The sequence below is a fragment of the Pristis pectinata genome, chromosome 23 (genome assembly GCF_009764475.1).
Source record: "Pristis pectinata isolate sPriPec2 chromosome 23, sPriPec2.1.pri, whole genome shotgun sequence".
Taxonomy (NCBI): domain Eukaryota; kingdom Metazoa; phylum Chordata; class Chondrichthyes; order Rhinopristiformes; family Pristidae; genus Pristis; species Pristis pectinata.
Genome location: NC_067427.1, coordinates 3,215,559 through 3,242,548, shown reverse-complemented (window position 1 = coordinate 3,242,548; position 26,990 = coordinate 3,215,559). Strand labels below are relative to the sequence as shown.

The following is a 26,990-nucleotide window of genomic DNA, read 5'->3' as shown; positions in this document are numbered from 1 at the left end:
CAGTTTTCTTTTGATTTTCATCTAACATCAAACCACCAGTTATAAATAGGAATTTTGAACAATTTAAAACTGCACTTTAAACTCCAATTTAATAATCATCTTGAAACAAGAAAGTTGCTGCTTGAAGCAACACATTCTTTCCTTGCAAGAACTTCTGAACGTTACACCCAAGTAGCCAGTCCAGTGTTAATACTGAGCAGAACAGAGAAAAGAACACAAAGTCAGGGCTGTCTGCATCATAAGAAAGATAATTAGACTTTAATTCTCATTTTGTTGGCAACTAAACCACTAAAGATAATGGATTCCAGGATCAATCCTTCACCAATGGTTCCAATTTCAAACAGGTAATTGTAAGAATATCTCTATAAACCAGGGATGATGGAAGTAATGAACTCAAGTGTTAGTCAGCTAAATCACAAATTTGCAATTGTTTTTATTTCCAGCTACCCTTGAACTTTTCAGACCAAATCATCACCTGTAAATGAAATATAAAATTGAAATAGCCCTCTAAAAATATTTCCATCAGGAAAGGCAAGCCCTCCAAGCCTCAATTCTGCCTGCAACTGAAAATCAATTCACAAACACTAAGTTTCTCTAAAAGGCTCCAAGTACAAAAGCTTCATCGAGTACCTGAAATATCCTTTACCATCATCTTCTTTTATCTCCAAAGACACAGTAAATATGAATATATCACTGTCAGGGGTTAGTGTTGGTGGATTTGCTGAGAGTGGCGTATGCTTTGCAGACCGTCGGAAGGCAGTGGCAAAGCTGTACAGAATACGGCTTACCTAGGGTGTGGATTATAAAGAAATAAATTAGTCACAGCACAAATTTGAGTCAAAATTTCCATGCTTCAGCCACAAAGAGTATTTGATTTTAATTGAATGCTCAAAATTTCAAACCTTTCAACAACTTTAAAAACTTTTAATATACCACTGAATGAATTAGAGCCTGCTTTCTATTCCCCTCTTAGTTTAGTATCAACTGTATGAAAGATTCAAGAACAATGGTCAAATCTAACAGGGATCAAGAACATAAAAATCAAACACTTAAAAAAAAAATTACTTAGTAGGTGTTCCGCTTATCAAGACTTCAAGGCATTAAATGTTCCACAGTTTTGTGCATTTTATTTTATTGACATTAATACGGTTAGACTGGGCCCAATGCAACATGAATGAACTGATAACTTCATTAATTTCAACCAATTCCCTTCAAAATTCTGATGATGCTTTACACAAACTGAGCAAGCAGGTAAGTCCAGCACCAGAATGTTGGAACTCAGATTCCACTAATGAATAAATTGACTAACATTAAAAAAAAATGCTGCTTTAAAGTACTTTTTCTTCAAATGACACCCGACATTTCCTGTTATATAACATGTTCCTGGCCATTGGAAAATCAGAAGGACCACGGCTTCTAGTTGCTGTCAGATCAGTCCAAATTCAGCACTACCATCGTTTCCAGAGTCTGAGCTGGTCAAGGATGCAAAAACAAAACCTTCTCATTGGGGACTGGATGATATGGAGAGAGACTGGATAGACAGAGCAGAGGCGACTCAGGGGTAATTTTAATAAAATTATTATTAATAATATAAAGGTATACAAAATAAGAGGCAAAGCTAGGGAAGATGGTCAGAATCTTTTGCCCAAGGTAGGGGTATCAAAAAGGATGTACGTTTAAGGAGAGAGGAAGGAGTTTTGGATCGAATGCAGGCAAATAGGATTAGTGTAGCAGGGCAAAAAGGTGGCATGGACGTGGTGGGCCATAGGGCTCACTTCTATGCTTTATGAATCAATGACCTTGCACCTCAGAATGGCTTTGAAAAAAGAAAAATGAACTTAGATTTTTGCAGGTCCCATAAACATTTTTTTCCAAATTATTTGCAATTTCTCATTTCAGACATTTTTACTTTCACTACCCTCTTCCCATTTCAGTAGAACTGGGATTTGTTCCGTAGAATCTTATAAACCTACAAACTTCATTGGTTCCCTGGAATCAATGGACAATGATCTAAATTTCACAACGTCTTTCTGCTTTCATGGACTTTGCCAAACAAGTACAGCCCTGAAAAACAGTCCCCACTAAAGAAGAAGAAACTCGCATTTTATTGTGAGCTGCAAACTCTCATAGGTTGCCTGCTTTAAGGCCACTGAGCAATTTAAATTTATATTTTACAAAATCTTGTTCATCATTTTCCCTCGCTCCCCAAATTTCTCCTGCAGGTATAGCAGAAGCGATCCACTGCAAAGGCAGGCTGAAATGCATGGAACACGATGCTGTTGAAGGGACACCAAGTAGCATCTGGATTACATCATAACCACAGACATTAAAACATGCACACTGCCTTTTTTCTTGTAATAAGAAAATAAAGGCTACATTTTATAGCAACAACAAAGATCAAGGTCAATATTTTTCCTTCAACATGTTCAGAATTCTACAGAAAGTCCTCCAAATATTAATTTTGCAACTAGAACCAAAGTATAACCTAATACAGCAGTGCATCTTAAATGTGCTTTCAAGCAACGCAAACATTTTCTACCTCCAACATATTTGTAACATGTAATAAAGGTACAGGACTCACTGCTTCTTGTATTTCACATCGAAAGACATGAATCCTGAAAATTTCTGCATTGTAGTGACTTTCGGTGAAGGCAAAGCAATCACTCTCAGCAGTTCCATCGTGTCCTCTGACGCAAAACAGAATTTTGTAGATTGGATAGTTTGCAATTTCAGTGTTTATTTGTGGATCAAGCAGTCTGGGAAAAATTCAGAAACTATTGTTAGCAACTTTAGCCAATGAATGTACAAAAAGTATTATTCTATAAAGAGAATCCATCCTTATACCACCAGTAATGGAGATCCAGCCCATTCACACATCAACACAAGTCATTCTCCTTCCAATCTCCCCTTCAGTGTTCCTTCTATCCCAATAGGTATATTACAAAGCAGAAATTAATTGACCAGGCATACCACTGCTACTCTTTCCAGGATACCACGTTATTAGTAAAGTCAATAAATTAAACACTTTACATGCAATTGGCTGAAGGGCAAGGGTGAGGCAGAAGAAGGGAGAGAATGTACAAAAAGTAATATTCTTTGAGGAAATTATGAAGAAACCTCTTGAAGAAGAGACCTTATTCTAGAATATTAAGAGTTTAATACAGGCCTGTCATCTTGTATCTACATTCAAAAAACAAATGGCAGAAATTTCATATTTCCCCCCAAGACTTAACATTAGCAGTATTTAATGTAGTTTCCTTGGCTTGGATACTTTCAATGCATCAAATGATTTTTCTCATTATCAGATATTTAGGCAGCACAGGTGCCCACAGGGTAGGAAGTAATTTAATGCAAAGAAAATATCCAAAGCAAGAGGATAGCTCAGTACACAGTGATTCTAGATTAGAAAAGGCTTTGGTGTGGAGGAACCAAGGATGATGGAGGTAAAAGGGATGTCCATCTCAACTGATTAAGCTTAGGGATGTGGAAACTAACAGGTAAACTGGCATGACGCAGATCAGTTTCATCCATGACCTAGATTGTTCAAAAGTCAGCTGGTTATAGCCTGGCACAGCAGCAACCTGACCATAAAATCGTGTACAATATAGGTAACTAGTCAGCATATGGCACTGTTCAATTGTCTCTCAGGTTTGAAGATTCCTTCATTAACATTTACTTCAAGATGCACAAAGTAGGTCACCTTTCAATCACCCAAATCAAGTAAATCTGAAAAATGATACATTCCCAGAAGCCTGATCCTCACCTCACAATTCCTTCTGAAACGTTCGGCACTGAGATGGTCACGTCTAGAGGGACTTGGCATTGGCTCCGCAGGATTGACATCATCCGCAGGGCTTCAACCTCACTCCGAGGAGCGTTCACTGAAGCACATCCCAAGTACGTAAGTTTGCTGAACAAAATGCTGTCTTCATCTGGGATCGGTGTAGAGGGACTCGAGTCTGAAGAGTTGGCTAAGTTCAATTAAAAAACAATGCCATGTTACTGTTACTGCAGCTGATATTAGAGGAAGCTCCCACTGCTCAATCTTGGGTGTGTTTCTGCTTTTATTGGCTATTTTAGCTTAATTAATTTTCAAAGTACAAGTTAATTTTACAAAAAGCTCATGCATTTAACAAACATTTAATTAACTGCCAATAAAGGTGTATTCTTCTGCAAGTACTGATCATTAGTATGCGTTCAATAAGGTTTCTTGGGAATTTAATGTCTGCAAAAGGTATTTGATCAAATATGAAAATACTGAAGAGTTTAGAGTAGGATTTTGCAGTACCAAGAATTTACATCTTAAAAAATGCGCAAAATTCCAATTATTTCTCACTCAAACTGAACTAAATAATTTGGTGATATTTTGCGGTGATGACCTGGTAATTCTGGTTGCTCTTCTGTGGAAAGCCACTCATTTTAAAGCAGCTTCAGAAGCAGGGAAATCCTATTTATCAGCATTGATTTAGCTCCGGGTAGTAATTTGGCAACGCCTGAATCAGAACAGTTGAATACAGTTCTAGCAAAAAGAACATTTGCTTTCTTCAATCATATTTTTCTTCTTTCTTTCCACCTTCTCAATCTGAATGTTTCACAGGCAGTGCTAGACTTTTCTTAGATGTAAAATTCCTCATGAATGCTGATGCCACCCAGCTCTACCACTCCAACATCTGCCTTTACACTCTTCTATCTCTGTTGTCATGTTGCATGCGTGACATTCAGCCCTGATTAGGCCACTATTTCCTGCAGTAAACTTGTGGCAGGAAGGGGATGATGTCAACCCCACTAATGATTCCAACCCTTAAACTGAACGAAACCACCTGGAACCTCCCCACCCTGCGACTCGGAGCAGAGTTTCCAATCACATAACATCTCCAACACAATGACCAGGTAGTCCTTATCAATGGCATTTGTGCAACTGCCACAGGTCATCAGCTACTGAAACCCTCATCTATTCCTGTGTCACCTTGAAACAATCATTCAATGCTTTCCTGACAGGATAAGCTACATACACTTCAGCTTGTCCAAAACTCTTTGGGTCATACCTACCCTACACCACCCACTCTCATCCTGTGCCACTGCCCACATTGATATCTTGGTCCAAAAATTCAAGTTTGAAATTCTTGCTGTTGTTTTCAAATACCTTCAAGGCTTCCTTCCTCTGCAACTCTATAACTTTCTTCTAAACCACATCTTTTCTGCCCTTCCAGTTTTAGTCCCCTACATATCCAGAGATCCCTTCAACCTGGCTTCGACAAGCTTGTAGTTTCCTCGAACCACCATGCTGAAGATCCACACCTTTAACCAAGCTTATGGTCATCACTCATACTTCATCTGGCTCAATGCAGACATCTATCTGATTACACTTCCATGAGGTCCCTCGACCATTAAAGGTGCCATAAAATGTAGGCTGCTGTCAAAGCTAATCTGTGTACTTTCAGGTTAGTGACAATTCCTGTAATGGAAGCTAGTATTGCTTTGCAATAAATTTAAAGATTAGAGACTCTTTTAGCCCAAGTCTACTGCCTAATAGAAATTGTTAGTGATGGCACATGGGAACAAACTTTTTAAATTATCCTTGTAACATTTTTTTCTACTGGAATTATGTCAATGTTTAAATTAACAATGGTTTTCCATTATACATGGACTGCTAAGGAAATTTCAATCAAATTTCTTGCAATATGTTTTCATGCAACATTTGCTCCATTTAAATACAAATTATTAAGTGCCTGTGTATCCTGCCTAGTATCTATTGAAGATGAAACTCTGCTCCATAAACAGTAAAAGGTGTTTGCATTGAACTTACAAGGTTCCAACCAGCAGAGTGCAGTAAAGTAATACATAAAAACAATGCAAAAACCACCAGAAATGTGATAAAGTTATCTTTCTTTGTCATTACATTCCTGCATTTTCCTCTTCCTTAGCACAGAAGGAAGAGGAAATATCACATTTCAATAAAATGCCAATCAGGCAACATAAGTATGCCTAGTGCCAGTTACTGTAGAGAACAGATACAATTTGATATCATCGGTTCACTTCTATTGGGAACTGAATTCAACACCCTTCCACCCAAATACTCTGGGTTGAACTTCCAGTTTAAGCTTGAGAGACAAAAGGTTGGGCAATGTTATGGAATCCTCAGCTCTGAAGCGACAAACGACCATGCTCTTCCAATTACCGCAAAGCCAGAGCAGGATTGAATACTGAGGGTAGTGTGTTTAATGCCTAACATGGCATTAGAACAAGTATATAATGGTACAAAACAATGGAATAAGCAGATCTGGACATTAATTTAGTCATGATTTAATATGGACAAATACTTGCTAACTTGCTCCAAACACAAGTGTGTAGGCATGAATGTAGCATAAGCAAAATCTGCAAAGCAAGAATTTAGGAATGGAAGTGCAGAAGATATTTGTTCTTCACAGTAATCTATGCATTAGCCACATTTAATGAATTGTTTGTGGGGTGGAGGGGGAAGGGTTGAGTGGGAAGATGAATATTCTTAAGCCATTGCTTTCATTTTACACAATTACCTTCTCTTAGAAACACAGAAAACCTACAGCACAATTCAGGCCCTTCAGCCCACAAAGCTGTGCCGAACAAGTCCTTACCCTAGAAATTACTAGGCTTACCCACAGCCCTCTATTTTTCTCAGCTCCATCCACTGCTGCCGGCATTAAATACTTCTCCCTGCCCCACATTAAATACATTGAATGCATTAACATTTATTGTGAGGAATGAATCAATCCTGCAGAAAAACAGGAAGATTTCTCTATAGTGTAAACCTCTACAATACTATGTATAAACATCAGGGAACAATGGGACAAAAGGTAACATCACTCTCACTACTGAGGAAGCAGCATCCAATAGACACAAAAACCTCCTATGACATTATATACAAAGTTCCACACAAATAGGCTCCTTCCCAGCTTAAAGTTACAGAAATACAACTAAAAAACTAGGTAACAGGCAGAACATCAGGTGAAAGCCTTAGAAGGCTTTAGGATTGCATACAGGAAAGAGGACAATATGACTAACACCTGGAACAGACACGTTGCCTTACAAGGAAAGGCTGGTATCCACCGGAATTTAGAGGAGTAGGAACTGACTAGACTGAAATAGAAGATCCTGAGTTGTCTTGATAGGGTGGATATGAAGAGAATGTTTCCTCTTGTGGAAGAATGCAGAACTAGGGATCTGTTCAAACATGGGTTGCCCATTGAAGGTAATTCCCCCCCCCCCCCAGAGGGTCACAAGTCTCAAGGGGCAGTGGAAGCAGTCTTTGAAAATTTTTAAGGAAGAGGTAGATAGATACTAGATAAGCATTTAGGTGATGTGTTACTTTGGGATGTTGGGAACACAGATGACCACAAGATCACAAGACAAGGGAACAGAAGTAGGCCATTCGGCCCATCGAGTCTGTTCCATGAGCTAAAGGAAAAGAGAAAAAAAGAAATGAGAAATGAGGGGAAAAGTTTGCTCCATGAGCTAAAGGAAAAAGAAACAAAACACTATTCCTTTCTAGCCCCAATTTCCAGCCTTATTCCCATATCCCTTGATACCTTGACTAATTAGATACCTATCTATCTCCTTAAACGCCTCCAATGATAGGGCCTCCACTGCCGTACATGGCAAATAATTCCATAACTTCACTACCCTCTGGCTAAAGAAATTTCTCCTCATCTGTTTTAAACCTGTACCCTCTAATTCCGAGATTGTGCCCTCTGGTCTTGGACTCACCCACCAAGGGAAACAGCTTGGCCACATCTACTCTGTCCAGTCCTTTCAACATTTTAAATGTTTCTATGAGGTCCCCTCTCATTCTTCTGTACTCCAGTGAGTACAGTCCAAGAGCTGACAAACGCTTATCATATGTAAGCCCTTTCATTCCTGGAATCATCCTCGTAAATCTCCTCTGAACCCTCTCCAACATCAGCACATCCTTCCTAAGATATGGGGCCCAAAACTGCACACAGTATTCCAAATGAGGCCTCACTAGTGCCCCGTAGAGCCTCAACACCTCCCTACTTTTATACACTATACCTCTTGAAATGAATGCCAACATAGCATTTGCTTTCTTTACCACCGATCCGACCTGGTGGTTAACCTTTAGTGTATCCTGCACAAGTACCCAAGTCCCTTTGTACTTCTGTACTTTGAATTTTCTCCCCTTCTAGATAATAATCTGCCCGTTTATTTCTGTTTCCAAAGTGTACAACGGCACATTTCTCAACATTGAATCTCATCTGCCATTTTCTTTCCCATTCTCCTAAACTATCAAGGTCTCTCTGCAACCTTCCTGTCTCCTCAATACTCCCTACTCCTCTACTTATCTTGGCGTTGTCTGCAAACTTAGTCACAAAACCATTTCCTCCATCATCCAAATTGTTAATGTACGAAGTAAAAAGAAGCGGCCCCAACACCGACCCCTGCGGAACACCACTACTAACCAGTAGCCAACCAGAACAGGATCCTTTTATCCCACCCTTTGCTTCCTGCCAACTGGCCAATGCTCCATCCATTCTGTTATCCTACCTGTAATTCCATGAGCTCTCACCTTATTAATCGGCCTCTTGTGCGGCACCTTGCCGAAGGCCTTTTGAAAGTCTAAATACACAACATCTACCCCCTCTCCCTTATCCACCCTACCTGAGATTTCCTCAAAAAACTCCAATAGGTCGGTCAGGCAGGATCTTCCCTTCACGAAACCATGCTGGCTTGGACCGATCTTGGCTTGCACCTCTAGGTATTCCGATAACCTCATCCTTGAGGATCGATTCTAACAACTTTCCCACCACCAATGTCAGACTAATAGGTCTGTAATTTCCTTAATGCTGCCTCCCACCTTTCTTATACAACGGAACTACATTTGCGAATGCCTATGTTATTATACCCAATTACAAACATTCCCCTTTACCCTCCACCACCTTCCCTGCTATCTAGACCACTTGCTTTCTTTCTTTCTCAGCTTTGACAAAGGCTTATCGAAAGGGGGAGCAGGCTCGAGGGGCCAAGTGACCTACTCCTGCTCTTACTTTGTAATTCCCGATTGCACACTTTGTGGAGCAGCTGCACTCAGTCCACAGGAGCAACCCTGAGATACCTGTTGCCTGTCATTGAATCACAGAGCAACATAGCGATGCAAACAGGCCCTTCGGCCCAACTCGTTCAAACCGACCAAGATTCCCATCCAAGCTAGCCCCATTTACCTGTGTTGGCCCGTATCCCTCTAAACCTTTCCTATCCATGTACCTGTCCAAATGTCTTTTAAATGTTTTTGCCCCTGTATTTTTAGTTCACCATCCCACTCTGGGACCTCTCGTACTGTTATGACGAGACCCACCACAAGCTCGAGGAACAGAACCTCATCTTTTGTTTGGCACGTTGCAGCCTGCAGGGCTCACTAATGAATTCTCCAACTCTAGATGGCTTGCTGCCTTTCTGTTTGGGTCAGGACTGGCCACTTGTGTTTACTATTCTTCTTTTCCTCTTTTTTCATTTCTATAGCCTGGCCTGCTAGGCACATCCAATACATCAGACCATAAATCATTACCTAGACTTCACTATTCGCAACACATTACAGAGACAAGAGAACTTAACTGCACATTTAATCCTTGCATTATTACAGTCCAATACAGGCATTTCCTCTGTTTCACCCTTTGCCCTGGCCCACTTTCCTTATCTAGACTAACTTGTCTTCTTTCTCAGTTTTGATGAAACCTTTTTTCTACAGATGCTGCCTGATCTACTAGGTTTCACCTGCATTTGTTATTCTTCCCTGAAGTTAACAGAGAACAATGCTGGGGTGGTTGCAGGCTTCCTACCAGAGATACATTAAAGTTGTCTCTCCAGTGCTTTTCTAAAACACCTCAAGTCAACAGTGGAGAAGCAGCTTAACTCCCAACAATAGGAAAACAATCAAATAAAAACAAGATAACTTAATGGAGAAAGGGGGAAAAAAGAGTCACAAACTCACTCAAATGTATATATTAGATATTTTTCCTCCCAAGTTGAAGGATTTTTCAAAAGAATAATGAGAAAGAACACTGACAATTTCTTCCAATAATCCAATTAATAAATAACTCAACAGCAAATCGATTTCCAGAGTGATCATCGACCTGGATTAACAATTTTACTCTCCATCTGTGCCAGAAAATTCTGTCTTCAGGAAAGATGGCCAAAGATGAATAGCCACTTGTTTATGGTCAAAAGACCAATGAAAGAGCCCCACCATCCGGGCCACACCTCACAGCTACCATCGGGCAGGAGGTACAGAAGCCTGAAGCCCCACACCATCAGGTTCAAGAACCGATACTCCCTTCAACCATTCTGTTATTGAACTAACCGGCATAACCCTAATCATTACAGTTTAGGGACACTATGACGACTTTGATTAAATGGACTTAGTGTTTAATTGTGTTCTCTCTGGTAAAAATTGTGTGTAATTTATGTTTAATCTACATTTTTCTTGTGACTGCTGCTTACCTGATGCTATGTGTCTGTGATGCTGCTGCAAGTAAGTTTTTCATTGCACCTGTGCACACATGGACGTGCATATGACAATAAACTCAATTTTGACTACCAGGGGCACTGTGGGACCTTACTAACTCTCACTTTTCCCCTCATCTTAAGGATTTTATTTTGAAGTATCACCACCATGTTAAGACCATCCCCTGCAGTAAAAGCTAGTCTCATATTAACATTCTTCTGGTAAGATCATGAAAAGGAGGTTCACTGAATGCCTTTTAGTTACACACTCCTTGCAGAGCCATCTCCATTACCATAACTCCATTCTTCAGGGGAACACCTCAGTAGATTCCTCAATATTAAACAACTAAAGTCATTGTGTCCGGTCACACCAGCAGCCCTATTTCTGCTTTTACAAGCTTTATCGTGTTTATGAAATAATTCTCTGAAGTAATCTACCAAACTATTCTAGATTGGATTTCAATCAACTCCTGCCCCCTGCTTTCATGGTTAACCATCCCTTTGGTGTATCTGCCTTCTGCACTGTTCATCTTCTGTACAGCTTCTTTATCACTTCACCCCCACCCTAAAACACCCCAAGGTCCTTTCCTCTCCAGCTTTTATTTGTGTGTTTTGGCACACAGGCAATCACAGAATTGTGGCTCAAGACCATCATCACTCTCACCCACTCTGACAAGATCAGACAAGCAATTTCTATTATTACTCACATCAAACCTTCAGTCATCTAATCTATTCCTGACCAGCTTTAGTTTAAAATGTCTGCTATTTTATTTCACCATTACACCAGTTTTATCTTCCTACTTTCTTTCTCCACCTTTTACTTCAAGGTTGGAATCCAAGTTCTTCTTGTTTTTACTGGACCAAAGACTCCATCTACTGATAAGGTAGTGGGTCAAGTTTCCAGGGCCCTCCCTTACACCTGTTTACAACCATCCTAACCTTTTTCGATTAAGAAATGACATTCCTTCAAAAACTGAGATTAAAAGTCTGCTTTTATCAACACTTTTCCACATTATTTTTTTAAATTCCACCCACATAAGTTGATAATTTCAATGCAGAAGTTGTATAGTAAATATTTTAAAGAATCATGCTTGAAAACATAATTCATACATTAGTTTTTACTCAATCTAATGAGAATTCAGGTTTTTCATATACTCCCAACCACATCTTTCATTCATTCTTCAGTCCCTAGGTTGTTATAGACATGCTGTCCTTTGCGATTACAAGGCAGGTGGGAGCCTCAAGGATCACTGGATTGGATTCAGTTGGGCAGAACAGGAACACCTGAGGTAGTGCTGCTGCCTCACAGCTCCAGGGACCTAGATTCAATCCTGACCTCTGGTACCATTTGTGTGGAGTTTGCACCTTCTCCCCGTGACTCTGTGAGAGTTTCCCTGGGTGCTCTGGTTTCCTCCCACATCCTGAAGGCTAACTGACTATTGTAAATTACCTTAATGTAAGTAACTGGTAGGAGAACCACATGAGAGAGAACAGGTTACAGGGAAATAAGTGGAGCAATGGGACTGATAAGATGGCCTGGGAGCTGGCCTGGTCTTGACAGGCCAAATGGCCTCCATTATATCGTAGGGAAGTATGAAAATGCAGATGACAACTCATTAACCCAACTGGACTATACCCATCATATGCACCATGGGCAATGCTATTTTTTATTAATTCACCCGAGCGGCCAGCATTTTTGCCTATACCCAATTGCCCTTGAAGGTGGATGCAAACCAACACCTTACACTGTGGCAGTCTTTCTGGTGACAACTGAGTGACATTTCAGTGGTCACATATACACCAAGGATAGCAGATTTCCTCCTTGTTCTTACAAGCATCTGGTTTGGTAGTTATTTTATTAATCTAAATTTTGTAAACCGTCATAGTGGGGAGCTTGGCCCTTCAGATTGTTAGTCCAGGCCGCTGGAATAATCGTGCAGTGACTTAACTGTTGTGCCAAAGTACCCAGGGAGATCAACTAGTAAATACTGGTGTTACAGTAATGCAATTAAACAAGGACATAAATAGATGAGAAAAGTGAATATCTATCAGAAAAACTTTAAATAAATACAAATAACTTTGATGGTTTAAAATAATGGTCCCTAAACTTCCTACAACAGCTTTAGGGATCAAATTTAATAGATCTGCTGCATTTATACCAAAACTGCATTACTCTCCACCCCTGCCTTTACCCCAACTTCTCACAATTGAGATCAATTTCTGTTCCCTTTAGAATCAGATTTGTCAACAGTGTTAGAATTCCACTTACCCTCCTGCGTAGGTTTGATTGGCAGGCTCATTTCTGGTTTCTGGCCCACCACCATTAATCCTGAATACACAGGGGATGGGGTTAAAGAAATGTCCTCAGTCAGTGACTCCTCACTTGTTGCAGAAGCTGGCATTGCTTCTGAAGGTTCCCTGGCACCTGTTTGACCTTCCATTGACGAGTCCATTAATACATCTTCCAGTTCCTTCTGGAGTTGCTGTTCACTTCCATTTCCAACTATCTACGAGCACACAATGTAGGTAACTCTATTAACTCAAGTATCACATTGCACCAAGTGCCATAAATGAATTGGAACATTTTTTTTAAAAGAACTGTTACCCTAAAGTACATTTTACAATTCACGTTTTAATTTTGGAAAGCACTGATGGGGAAGCTAGATGTAATTTTCTGGTATCAAGTTTGCTGCTTAAAACCATCTTTATTTACTTCTCTAGTGTTTCACATTACATTGCACAAATAAAAGGGCAGCTCAAAAAAAACAGCAAGACACAATGAAAAATCAAACTTCAAATACTTAAAAGGACATTTATACAGAAGTAAATGAGTATAATTACTCAAACTAAAATGCCATGACAAATACAATATCTGAGATACAGACATACCCATTAATACAATGTACTCGAATACAAAGTCAAAGCCGTCTACAACAGAGCAACCTACACCCAAAGCAGATGAAATTTTTGATCACTCACTACCAAGAACCACTGACTGAAGTTGAACAGGAAGATAGAGTGCTATTTCAGCAATTAGCAGTGGCTGCAGGAAATCATAGTGATAAAGCAATTTCAGAACCTCCAAAAATAAAAATGGTCAGATCAGGCGGAGGAAAGCCCAAGCAATTTCAGAGATACTCAATATCAAGAATAACTGTTGTATTTGATGTTAACTTGTTGACTGAAATTGATTAATGATCTAGAAAACACTCATGCCTATTTTTCTTTTAAGCTCTTGCAGGGCTCATCTTTCGTGAGAGAATGCGCCTCCTCATGCCTCCCCAATTTTTCAATAATTTAAAGTATAAAGCGAGAATAAATTCACCTAAGCAACTCAGTAAAATTACCAGATAGATCATATGCTCCATGGAGAAGGCCCATACTAGCATTTCCAATAGAAATCCCTTGTTAACATTACCTGTAGGTTGGGATTTTATTGCTAACGCGTTCCCCAGCCCTCAGTATTTCATCCATCTGACAGATGTGAAATAAACAACACATTTCAGAAGAGCACTATGTCACCACTGCCTGCTATTCTGAACGAATTTACATATTACAACACAGCAGGCCACTCAGCCCAACCAGTCCATGCTGACTCCCAGCTCTCATCAGCCCCACTGCTTCCCTCCACTTCATCAACTCCCCTGCTTCCCTCTGTCCATCATTTCCCCTTCGATTCTTTTGCCACTTACAGCAGCCAATTAAACTGCTGGCATGTCTTGGGATGTGGGAGGAAACCCCAGAAACAGGGAGGAAAACCTACACTATTTGCAGGGAGAAAATGCAAGTTTGAAATATAGACAGCACCCAAGGTCAGGATCAAACCTGGGTTGCTGGAGCTGAGGAAGCAGCACTACCTGCTGCACCACTGTACCAACCCTATGTGCTATTCCTAAAGTCTCTATACAATTCCACACTCTCCTTAACAAAGGTTTTCTTTCCACTTTGAAGTATTTTATGGCTTACATTTTAAACTTTACTGTATTTGAACCTGAGGTTTTGCTTTTCCCCTGGCAGATTCCATTATGAAATGAACAGGAACTTTACACCATCAGTGACTTCCATTTGGATTAAAAGAAAGTTGACTTATAATTTTTGCTTCCATTATTATATCCACACACATTTAAATTGCTTTGATTTTTTATAAAGCTTGAAGTTTCAACAATTTATTTCCATAAATAGGAATATTTCCCCATGCACCAGACATCTCTTCCCTTTGCGAACTTCCAACCAAACTGGGGTCAACAGCATTCCCCTATCTACTGCTTGGCTCTGAAACATCTCCCAGCTCCTCCCGGCCTGCACAATCCACATCATCCCAAATCTGCTCTTTTCCATGTTAAAGCCTTGCACGTTCTCCCCTGCTCCCAGCACTGCCACCTCATGGTCCTCACCTCTTCCCGCCTTCCCCTGCAGACCACATTCATGCCCTGTGCAGGATCTTTAAATTTTGCAAGTGCTTTGATGTTTAACATTTTAACTTTTCAACAGCATAGGTCATCTACAAGTATTTATATAGTTCAATAATACTGTGATGTTACTTAGAGCAACAAATGGACCAGCTATGACCTATTGCTATGTCGCTTTGGCTCCATTCCAATTTCTATCACCATCCTCAACCAATCTACCACTGGCATCCTGATGAGGAGGGACACACAATCTTTCATTGTGCAGTAATTGTAAATACAACTGTATGAAATTGAAGTGAATTAAACAACCACAGTACTCAATTCCTGATTAATGCCTTTTCAGAGGCAGAGATTAGTACTCAGTAAAAGTGTTACATGGATGAAGAGAACCAAATAAAGGGAAATCACACCAACAGGAAGAAAGGCAGACCAGAACTAGATTAAGGAACAGACGATGAATGGAAGAATGCTGATCGTCTAACCCAACACAAGCAATACCATTTTTAAAACTGTAGGGTCAAAGCCTGGGCAATTCTTCTGCACAGTCTAATCACTTAACATTTATTTTGCCCTGGCACTGCCCCTAGCAATACTAGATAAGAGGAATGAAAAGGCATCCTCTGCATTCAACGTACAGGCAGCACAGGCATTTGAAATAAATACTTGCCTTGTGCAAAGTTATGCCACAAGTCCATATACTGTGGTTCATCTGTAAATCCATATAGGAGATCCCAAAAGTGGTGTGGGATATGGGATAGGGGAGTGATCCGAGCATTTCATTCCATAACCCAGGAGTTGGCACAACCTGACAGAATAACCTGTCTTGGACTCGAGGTTAAGACTGTCCACAGTTCACTGTCTTGCACTGTGGCCAATTCTAGTCAAAAGGAGTACAACTTTTTTTTAAATATAAAAGGACAACTTTAAAAATAAATTCTTTTGTTAATCCTATTTTAAGGGCCTCTTAGGAGATTTAATAACGTTCAGTAATATGTTGCATGGCCCATTGAAAGTGCAAGAGTGATGAAATTATTCAGCCACTTCACACCCTTAAATTCAATAAGGCACAGAGCACAAGAGGAACACAAAGTACAAAGAAGTAGAGAGATATATAGATAGGGTTAAATAATGTACGATGGAGAATGCCTCTGAAGTGTGAAAGCAGAACAAGCCAATTGGGCCAAGAGGTCTGTTACAATCTCAACCAGTCACATTAAGTTGAAATGGCCCCTGGTGCACTGCATGGGAAATAACACCCATGCAAGAGACAAATGTGGGTGTGACAGAGTTCCAAGCACACAATGAACCAGTTTAAAATTGGTTTATTAAAATATCAACAGGGACCGTGCGACTTCCTGCAGCATACAATCGCTCCTACACTGGTTTATGCTCGTACTTCAAGATTTTTTCTATAACATCTAACGTGTTTCCAATCCCTGAAATATTGCACAAATCCACATACTGAAATGCACTGGATTATATAAATCAGCAATTACAGAACTATTTCAAAGCACTGCTCACTAATATTAATCTTTTATATTGCCTACATTAGAAAAAAGTTACTATCTGCAACTCACAATTTTCTTGACTTCTCTCAAGATTTCAGCCAAAACCAAGCTTTAAGGTTCAAAATGACTCGAATTGCACGGGTGTCTTCCCGTTAAAGGTGCAGTGTGCAATAAAGCTATTCCAAATGAAATCAGACTGTCTAAACATTGGATATTAATGCCTGATATAAAAAGATCAATATCACAGAATGTCAGAACTACCCTCGTATGTAACAACTAACATCACTAGTTAGATTCCTTCACTGTTTGTTAAACTTAGCAGCATTGTTGGTCCAGAAGGTTGATGCAATGGATCAGTAAGAGACATGTAAGATTCACAAATCAGACAGCCTCACCTCTCTCCTGGATTACTTTCCTCTCACTAATTCCAGTTTATCTACTTTGTTCAACTACTTCAACAGCTCCATCTGTTACTGTATCATTCAGTCATATTAAGAAACCAAAACCTCATTTTTAACTTGGCTCCTCGTGCTCAACATCTTTTCCTTTAATTAATCAGTTCATATCAACCAAAAATATACACTATAAAACATCCTTCACATGTTTTTCCCCTCTTCCACACCCATCCCAAGTTTAAGACTTGCGCAAGGCATCAATAACCACAAAACAACTGGCAAAACAAAGGAACCAGAAAAACAGGGCCAGTAAACTGGAGGGAAAACAATCCTGAATCAAAAAAACTCTCTAAAATGTCTGAAGCAAAACAAAGTGATACAAGCAGTACAAGTAGATTACAAAATCACGATAAACAAATTGCAATTCCTAAAATTCAAAGTCATAAAAAAAGTTGTTCCAAGTTGTGACGCTGTGCAATTTAATAATGCTTGCAAATTTCAGGTGCTATATTCAGAAATAACCTGCCAAACAACCCATTGTTGGGATTACTTGTTAGGTCTTCAACAGCTCATTAGTACATGGGTTCCATAAATTAACTTTTTCCATTTCACCCATCACATTCTATTAATTCACTCAGGCTTCTTGCCTTGTAACTTCACTCAATCTTTACCAAATTACTTTTCCAGGCCACGCACACAGTTGTATTGAATCCAAATTATGGCCCTTATCCTCCTTTTAGACAACCAACACTAAATTTTCACTGAATTGGTTGCAAATTTCTATAGATGTACAGTGGAGAGCATTCTGACTGGTTGCATCACAGCCTGGTACAGAAGCTCTAATGCACAGGATCGCAAGAGGCTGCAGAGGGTTGTACTCAGCCAGCTCCATCACAGGCACAACCCTCCCCAACACTGAGGACATCTTCACGAGACTGTGCCTCAAGGCGGCGGCATCCATCACTAAGGACCCTCACCATCCAGAACATGCCCTCTTCTCGTTACTACCATCAGAGCACAGGAGCCTGAAGACCCACAATGATTCAGAAACAGCTTCTTCTCTTCCGCCACCAGATTTCTGAATGGTTCATGAACCCATATACATTACCTCATTATTCCTTTTCTCTTGCACTATTTTGTAATTAATAGTAATTATTACGTCTTTGCACTGTACTACTGCCACCAAACAACAAATTTCATGTCATAAGACAGTGATAATAAATCTGATTCTGACTCCATGAAGCATTCTTCTTTTTAACAGCTCTTATAAGCCACATATTATAGATTTTCTTCTCTCATTTCTAGCGTGGCATCCTTTCCTACACCTTGCAAAACACTCAGATGCTCTTCATGAAGAGCACGACAGCCTCTTTTCTGAACTGCACTCATGGAAGAGTACTGTCAGATTAGAAATTTTTCATAATTAAACACAAATAAATCAAATAGGCAACAGCCATCATCCTCACTGTATACATATACTACACTCATGCACCAATTTTCTCATCATCCTTTTTGTACATTTCAGGAACCTCTGAAGTATTTGCTACTGAAACAGTGGTGCACAACACTGTGGGTGCCCTACTCACTCTCACCTGCAGCAGCAACATGATCCCCAATGCCTGGCCTGAACTGATCAGTGACAGCGCTTCCAGTAATGCTTTGCCAGCAAGTTAAGGCTCAAGGCTTACCAGCTGTCAAAGACAACATCTGTGCAAATCTCTTGACATTGAGAGATTAAAAAGATTAAAAGAAGATAAAACATTGAAATCCACACAAATTAAAATCTCAAATCAAAGGAGGGCAAATAACCCAAAAATGACCACCTGCCAAACGATTCCCCTGCATTAAAGTGAATGGATCATTGGACTTGTGTCTGGTCTAACTAGGCATTGGTGCAATGCACAGGTTCCACTGAGTAACTGCTGGGAAGCTGCAGGAAGTGGGTGGTCTGCCACTGAAATCCAATGGACTGCAGCCAGAATGATAGATGCAAGAACCTCTCAGAAGTTATGGAACACTTCCATATTTGCTCAAGAGGCCCTCAAAAGTAATCCCCAGTCAATCAGAATCACCCAGCAAAAGTTTTGTACACCATTCTATTACAATCAGAGTCATAGACCCTTGGCCCAACTTGTCCATGCTGACCAACGTGCCTTACTGAGCTAGTCCCATTTGCCTGCACATTTACCCTCTAGACTTTTCCTATCCATGAACCTGTCCAAATCTCTTTTAAACGTTGTAATTCTTCCCACCTTCACCAGTTCATTCCATATACTCACCACCCTCTGATTGGAAAAACTTGCCCTTCAAGTCCCCTTTAAATCTTTTCCCTCTCTCCTTAAACCTATGCCCTCTAGTTTTAGACTCTTCTACCCTGGGAAAAAGACAGTGACCATAAACCTTTACTATGGCCCTCATGATTTTATATACCTCCAAGGTCACCCCTCAGCCTCCTACGCTCCAGGAAGACAGTCCCAGCCTATCCCGTCTCTCCTTATAACTTAAGCCCTGCAGTCTCGCATCTTGTGAATCTTTTCTGCACTTTCAAGGTTAATCACATTTTTTTTTATATATAGTATGGTGACCAGAGCAGGACACAATAGTCTAGGTGTGGTCTCAGCAACTTCTTGTACAGATGTAACATGACATCCCAACACTTACTCAATGCCCTGTGCAATGAAGGCAAGTACATTATACACTTTCTTCACCACTTTGTCTACCTGTGTTGCCACCTTCAGTTTCCTTACTTGTACCCCTAGGTCACTCGGTTCTACAATACCCCCCCAGGGCCTTGCCATTCACTGTACGTCTTGACCTGGTTCAACTCCCAAAATGAATCACTTCACACTTCTGAGTTAAATCCTATCTGCCAATCCCTTGCCCACTTTCCCAGTTGATCTAGACTTTGTTGTAACCAAAACAACCTTCTTCACTGTCCACCAATTTTGGTGTCATCCGTGACATTTCTGCAAATACCTTAATATTTAATTTCCTGTACATTCTTAAATGTACAGGAAAAACATTGAAAACTCAAAGTTTTGAAAAGCAGGTGTAGTTCTTTAACAGGAATGGCTGTAGGTGCATAAAAACTATTCAGAACTAATCTAGAAATTCTCAATTTCGAAATCCTAAACTCCCATTCAACTAACTAACCACAGGATGGTTGATCAATGTTGATATTTGCAGAAATATCGAGTCCAATATACAATTTTTATCTTGGCTGATAAAGACTCAAAGATCATAAAGAGCAGCAACCCTGCATGATAAGATACTGAATTAGCTGAGCCAACTTCACTTTAGAGACTCATGTTCAAGATGACAAGATTTATTCAAGAAAGTCAGAACGTGAAAAACGGGAGTAGGTGCAACCCTGTCACATTAGCTCTGAATTCAATGAGACTGTAGCTGATTCTATGCCTCTATACCACTTTTCCATCCAATCCACCCATTCCTGTGGTGCCCAATCTATTAATCTCAGCCTTAAACAAGTTCAGTAGATAAAGCATTTCTTCATTTGGATGTTCAAGTCTTAAAAGGCCTCAACCCAAGGATCCTCCTGGGCTAAGATTTTCCAATCTGTGAAAACAACCTCAGCGTTGAATTTGTCAATCCCCTTCCAGAATTTTCTGTTTCCAATAAGATAATTTTTCCATTGTTCAACACAGCAGAGTGTAGGCCACTTTAACTCAATCTCATAAGACATACTCATTCTAGAAATCCAGTGATCCAAGACCCAACCAAGTCTATACTACCTTAGAAATAGAGACCAAAACCACACACGTATCACCCAAGCCCTATAGAATTGAAGCAAACCTCCTTAGTCCTGTACTCTAAACCCTCTTGCAATGGTGGCCAACACACCATTTGCCTGATTATTTGATGTTACCTGTATGGTTGCATATTTCATGGACCATCATGCAAATCTCTGTTTACCTACTCTTATCAGGTGATCATTTTAAAAAAATCATTTTTCTCATCCTAACAAAATGAATAACCTCAAACTAAGTTACTGAAGTTTGCTAGTTTCTAGGTAGTAATCAGATCAGATGATAAATAGCCTCCACTCACGCCAATCAGACACAGGAATTACTCCAACTGCTGCCGAACATGCAAATCTATGGACATCTTAAACTGAACACCGTTGTACATTAAAAAAAGTAAATACGCGACTGGGAATCTAGCAACTCATTTTTGTGTCAGCGTCACTGGTTGCTCTATAGGGGTGACAAGCAGTTCATGTGCTTAAGATACTGTCACAACACTGCAGCAATGCTTAGCCATTTCAGATTGCTGGTGAAGTGGGGTCACACTTAGGCCAAATAAAAAGAACATCGTAATTAGCATTGTAACTGTGGTTTAGACCCGAGGGTCATGCTGATGGAGTGACCAGCTCAAACTATTACTAAACACCTGAAACTTTCTACCCCCTCCCCCCCCCACCATATCTGATAAGATAATTGGACAGTACTGAGATCAGAAGTGCAACACTATCAGTAGCTGCCTCAGCAGTTATTTTGCAATTTAAACTATATTAATGTTAAACTGTCAAAAGGGGAAAGTGAAACAAAAAGATTCTACACTATTTACTTTCTTTTGTTGTATGGAAATTCCAACAAACCAAGTATTTCACTACTAGCATCTTAATTATCTAGTCCTAATTGCAAATATCCTCAATCAAGAAATTTAGTCTTGTACATTATCCAGATTCAGTTGTGATATTTTGCTATGAGATATCTGAAGAATACACAAGAGTTTGAAACTGTACACATTATGCTGAAGTGCTCATAGCAGGTCACGTGGCACATTATCCCACTTACATGCAAGCACACTTTCTTGCATTCCCGGGAAACTGGAACATTTGTTGATAGTTGCCTTTTTGATGAGATAAATTCACAATTTTTACCAACATCCAAAAATGCTGTAGAATGTCACTTTTTAAAAACAATTCTTTCTGGAATGCACTTTTCCTTTGAGTACCCAAGAGATAACCCACGTAAGCTCTCCTTTGAACTGACAATTTTTATCAGGCACTTTTAAATATTCATTATTTGTGCTGGTCACACCAATGACAAACATCAGGTCACATGACAGGGGCCTGGTTTCAACTACTCCTGATAAGAGTCTTATTCTTGCTTAATAATAGGTTTCACTTCAACACTGGTAATGCAAGATGATTGTTCTTTATGAAAGGAATACTGATCCAGAAAGAGTAATGTTCAGCATTCAACAGGCAGAAATACCAAAATTGGAAAATAAAACAAATTGCATTTATATAGTGCCATTACATCCTTTTCAGAACTTCCCAAAATGCTTCATACTAAGTGCGATCATTGAAGTGTGGTTATAGCTCAATGCACCATCGGAAGGGGCAAAATAAAAAGCCAAATTAAATCAATGTGTCGGATCCAGTTATTTTCGAATCCACAAGTTCTTTCAGGAGTCCAGGAATGAGTTGAAAACAACTTGGTGCTTCAAAGTTTTATTGGAAGGTTTAAAACAAAGGAACAGTCACAGAGCACATGGCACTAGCTTTGATGAGCCGAGACAAAGGGAACAAAAAATGAGCTCAGGCCAGGGGGGAGACGAGCAAGAGAGAGATTAACAAAAAGCGATGCCTTTTATACCCGAGATAAGAGATGCTCTTTAGCTAACAATAGTGCAATCAGGAAACCTATTAGCTACTTGTGGCCAAACCAATGAAAAACATATTCACCTGATGGACGAACCAATAAATTAGTAAGCGGCCATTCCCTGTGCTGCCACTTGAGGTGTATTAAACATTATACATGTTTAAAAAACTAATTAAAACAGTCAAATCCAACAAATGGGAGGGTAATTCCAAAGCTGCATCTTTCAGTTACAAACACACTTTATTGTCCACAATGACAATAACCAGAGGGATGAATATCATAATCAGATTTAATCCTATAATCACCTGATTTAGAGATCTTTGTACTACGTGCATGACTTGCAGAGTATAAACAATGTATGCACAGAACTGCATTCGGAGACAAATCTGGATGCCAACCAAAATAATTAACTATCTCAGAAAAAAATGTTAATGTCTCTCACGATTTGATATCTAATAATTCTTAATTAAATCTACTGACTATTATCAAAAATACCTGAAGGGTCAATTACCTGCTGTAGCAGACAAACACAGGTGGGTAATAACAATTTCAGTTACTGCATCAGTAAGAGATTGAAGTTTTTTTTAAATTATCTGCCACTGAATGGAAAGTTCCAGTTTAGAATGCCCACAGCATTCCTGTACATCCTGTGCAACTGAATAAAAACTTTTAAACAAGTTTCAGATTCTACAAGGTGAAGAATAGGGATTGGGACAGGGAGTACAAAGGGAGAAGAGGTGTGAACTAAGGAGGTTTTGTGTACATTTATACCACAAGCTCAGAAATACAAACTGTTGCATCTTAATGATTCAGTGTTCTTTCATCTTGATTAAAGTGAATAGTGTTCATTAATATTGAAAACAGTTAACTCAATGTAGTTGAAGTATACACTTGCATGTTTGCCACTGTTCTTAATGTTTTAAGAAAAATCTAATGCCAGATTCAATCTACTAATTGATGAAAAACGGGCACACAGTCAAAATGAGCTTTCTTGCCCCTTTAATTAGAGGAAGTGACAACTGAGACAAAGTTAATTTAAACATTTGGCTACAACTTAACTTGGAAAAAACATCTTCATGGGACTGCTACAACGAAGTGGCATTGGGGCTCGTAAAGCTGTGTCCATGACCCTTCCTAGGTCGGCACTCTGCAAAAGGATGTTCCTTCCCAAGGCACCATGATTTAAATCTTCACTACTTTTGCCCAAAAACTGATATTGTCTAGTGAGTTTGAGCCAAAGACCTCAGGCAACTAAATAAGTTTCTTTTAGGGCAAATTACCTCTGATTGCTTAAGAATTTCCGCAGCTTAATTAAATGAAATAATTTAGCTAGATTTTCCCTTGAAGTTCTTACTCTAATAGCAACTTCAATTATAGATTTTTTCCCCCCTGTGGTATAAAGTAGAATACATGAGGAACAGTGGAATACAAAAAACTTTACTAATAAGCATCAACACATTTGTAACCATCCATTAACATTGCAACGAAAGTTTCTGTTTATAGTCCACTGCTTCCTAGTGTATATCCCTTAGGTTATTAAAGGCTGAAACACTAACACCTTCTTACCTTGAGTCCTGTTTTCTCATCATCACTACCATTATTGGTAGAAGGAGTGTCATCACCATGCCGGGAAACCAGGACAAAATCCTCACTGTTTAGAGTGGATACCGAGTCTGAAGAAAACACTAACTTTTCCAACTGAAGCCTTGTCATCCATGGCTGCCAAAGCAAAGGCAGCTCATGAATGAGGTACAAAACTTAAAAAGTACCTGGAAAATAAAATCAAGAACTGATTTAAGGGTATATTATTTGTTAAAACTACTATCCTAAATGCTTATCTTTCTTTACAATAAACATGACTGCACAATGGAAATAAAATCACCAAAACTTTTTAATCGGCCAGTTATCTATGCTAAATGTACAGATGCCCAGCCTGGACATTATACCCTGAGGGTAATTTGGTCAATAAACAGTAGATGTAATTCAATAATTAGCATGAATATAACAGAGTAACATTATGGAATTTTGGAAGTTTTTTTGGGAGATAGAATGTATGCAACATCAGTTTTTCCCCACATTTGTACTCTGTGCCTTTTATTTATTCAGTTGTATTAAATTATTTGTTCTTTTTTTAAAATTGCAGCTACACAAAGTGCAAGGTTGCAGTTCAAAATAATAATTTAAAAAAGTGATTAAGATTGTATCAGCAGAGGAAGAATGCAAATCTTGAAAGAGCATTCTTGTTGCAGGACCACAGGGAAAATACTAGAGAATAAAGCATACACTTCTGGCTATTCTTTGAGAGCACAGGGGATGTGAATAATGACATATGCCCCCACATTAGGAAACTGTAACAGGCAAAAATTGAGGAACATGGACTCAGTTCTGCAGATTCTCTCATTCTGGTCGTCAAAATAATGAAAACAAATAGGCAAAAATTGATCCACGCCAATGGAGTTGATAAACTGATCTTGGAAAGGGCTTAATACCAAGGACATGTTTGAGATTATTAAATCATGACTATGGGCCAAATAATTCAACTTTTTTTCCATCCTAAATGGTAATAGAATTGCAAAATGGGTTTACTAGCAAGCCCCTGAAGCAGGAAGCATTAAGGATTTCTAGGTAAAACTGGATGAAAGAGATATAATGAAAAGGTGGTGAAAGGGGGGTAAAAAGGTCTGTTTGGCTATAATGGTTCTCAGTCACAAAATCCTAATGTTTTACATTCAGTCGTGTTTACCTGTTATCTACAAACTGCAAAATCATGAAAAATTTATTTTGAAAGATGTGGCATTGACTAATTACGTGTCAGATTTATCATACTCTAACCACCAGGGATTTACACACCCAAACTGTTAGTCATTCACCATCTGACTCATGGATTATTTCTACTAAGCAGCTAAATATATAGATGGTAACAAACCTTCAGCTTTTATAAAATTTCAGTTGATCACTGAGATATGCAGACATTGTCAAAGCATTGAGCTTTTAGGTCCAAGTAACTCAGAATCATACCCACCACCTCTCACAGTAAATGTCACAAACACTATATTAACCTATATCACTAATATGGTTTGAACAGTTGTAGGGAAGGTAAACCTCCACATAATATACAATACTGTACAATGTGTTGGAAATTATCCAATAGTTTTCACTGCAGAAGCCAAGAACCAATGTTCCCAAAAAAAATCTAAACCACATCATCTCCTTTGCTTAGTCCCTCCATTCATAAATATCACATACATAAAGTTTGAAAAATACAGGCAGAGATCACCATGACACCAATTATTCAGACTCGCAACCAAACTGTTCAAATTCAAGTATGAAAAAATTATTTATAGTCTTCAATGCCATTACGACATAAAATTCTTTAATCAATAAATTCTTCTGAAGTGTGGTCATTAAATGCAACAGTCAATTTGCACATAGTTTAGGCCATGCAAAAAGCAAATGCTATAGACATCAGTTAATTCCTGTTGGTAATTGTGTCTCTGAAAGGCCTTTAGATATTTTCTATCTTGTGTGTGTATGTATGTATGTATAATATATATATATATATACACACACACACATACATATACAAATGGAAGTTGTTGTCCATAAGATTAAGTTTGGCCAGGGCACCAGACACCAGTTAATTCCTTGAACTACACAACAGAATTTTTACACTTACACTAACCAACAGCTTGAACCCTTAGTTTCATATTTCATTTAGTACCTATTGGTGCCATAATCAGTGCCAGACCCAAGAGTTAGCTTACATCTGGCATGCAACAGGATTCAGTGAACCTTGCTATCACACATTTTGTAGAGATATTAGCTCTACAAAGCTGGAGGTTTTAATGTAACATTAGAAAGCTGGATTCTACTTGCAAATTAAATTTACCAGTGCTTTGGTTACAATGCTGAATCACTCAGTAAAGTCACTTGAAAATGAAGTTCCACCAATCTAGAACAAATCTGTGTTTACCAGTTTGGAGACCACAATATGCCAACTGAATAGAAGTCTGAAACAAGTTTACAACTGTATTTTGTCAAAATATACTCCTTCTGCCTTGTAATTGTGGTTCTTTTGAACAAATGGCAACAAAAGGGGAGAAACTGTGTAATACAATAAGATGAAATAGCCATTAAACAGATGTACTTGGAGGTCATTTGCTCAATTAATTTTCTGTCATATTTGCCTCAACTGTAAAAAGAAATGGTAAAAAGTGAGAACCTGTCACAGTTAACAGCTCTTCTGAAGCAGCTGCTAACATCACTTGGAGACAAGTGAATTGCATATAAATGGAAATAAGAAACACAGCACTTCCACTGATCTTGTGTTAAATTGAAATATTCCATGCAAGATGCCCACATGCCTACAACCATGCTCTGAAGTAGTTCCTTCCACATCAATATAAAAGACAGCTCAGCACTTTTATTTCAACTCTCAGCATTCAGGATATCAATCAATTCCAGATTTAATTACCCAGATGTTGCACCAGCACTAACAGTGAGACCAGCAACAATCCCCAGCACTGAGTAACTCTAGTGTCACACGTCCACTGTTGA

The 26,990-nt window shown here is 39.1% G+C and overlaps 1 protein-coding gene across 1 annotated transcript in view; it reads right to left on the bottom strand.

Moving 5' to 3' along the window:
- LOC127582221 (rab GTPase-activating protein 1) overlaps positions 1–26,990 on the bottom strand; it is a 161,254-nt gene that overhangs the window by 115,282 nt on the left and 18,982 nt on the right. Inside the window, 6 exon segments of the mRNA XM_052037334.1 lie at positions 631–788; positions 2,582–2,756; positions 3,764–3,971; positions 12,761–12,998; positions 24,000–24,113; positions 24,115–24,202. Of these exon segments, the coding sequence (XP_051893294.1) occupies positions 631–788; positions 2,582–2,756; positions 3,764–3,971; positions 12,761–12,998; positions 24,000–24,113; positions 24,115–24,150 (929 nt within the window). The 5' untranslated portion in view covers positions 24,151–24,202.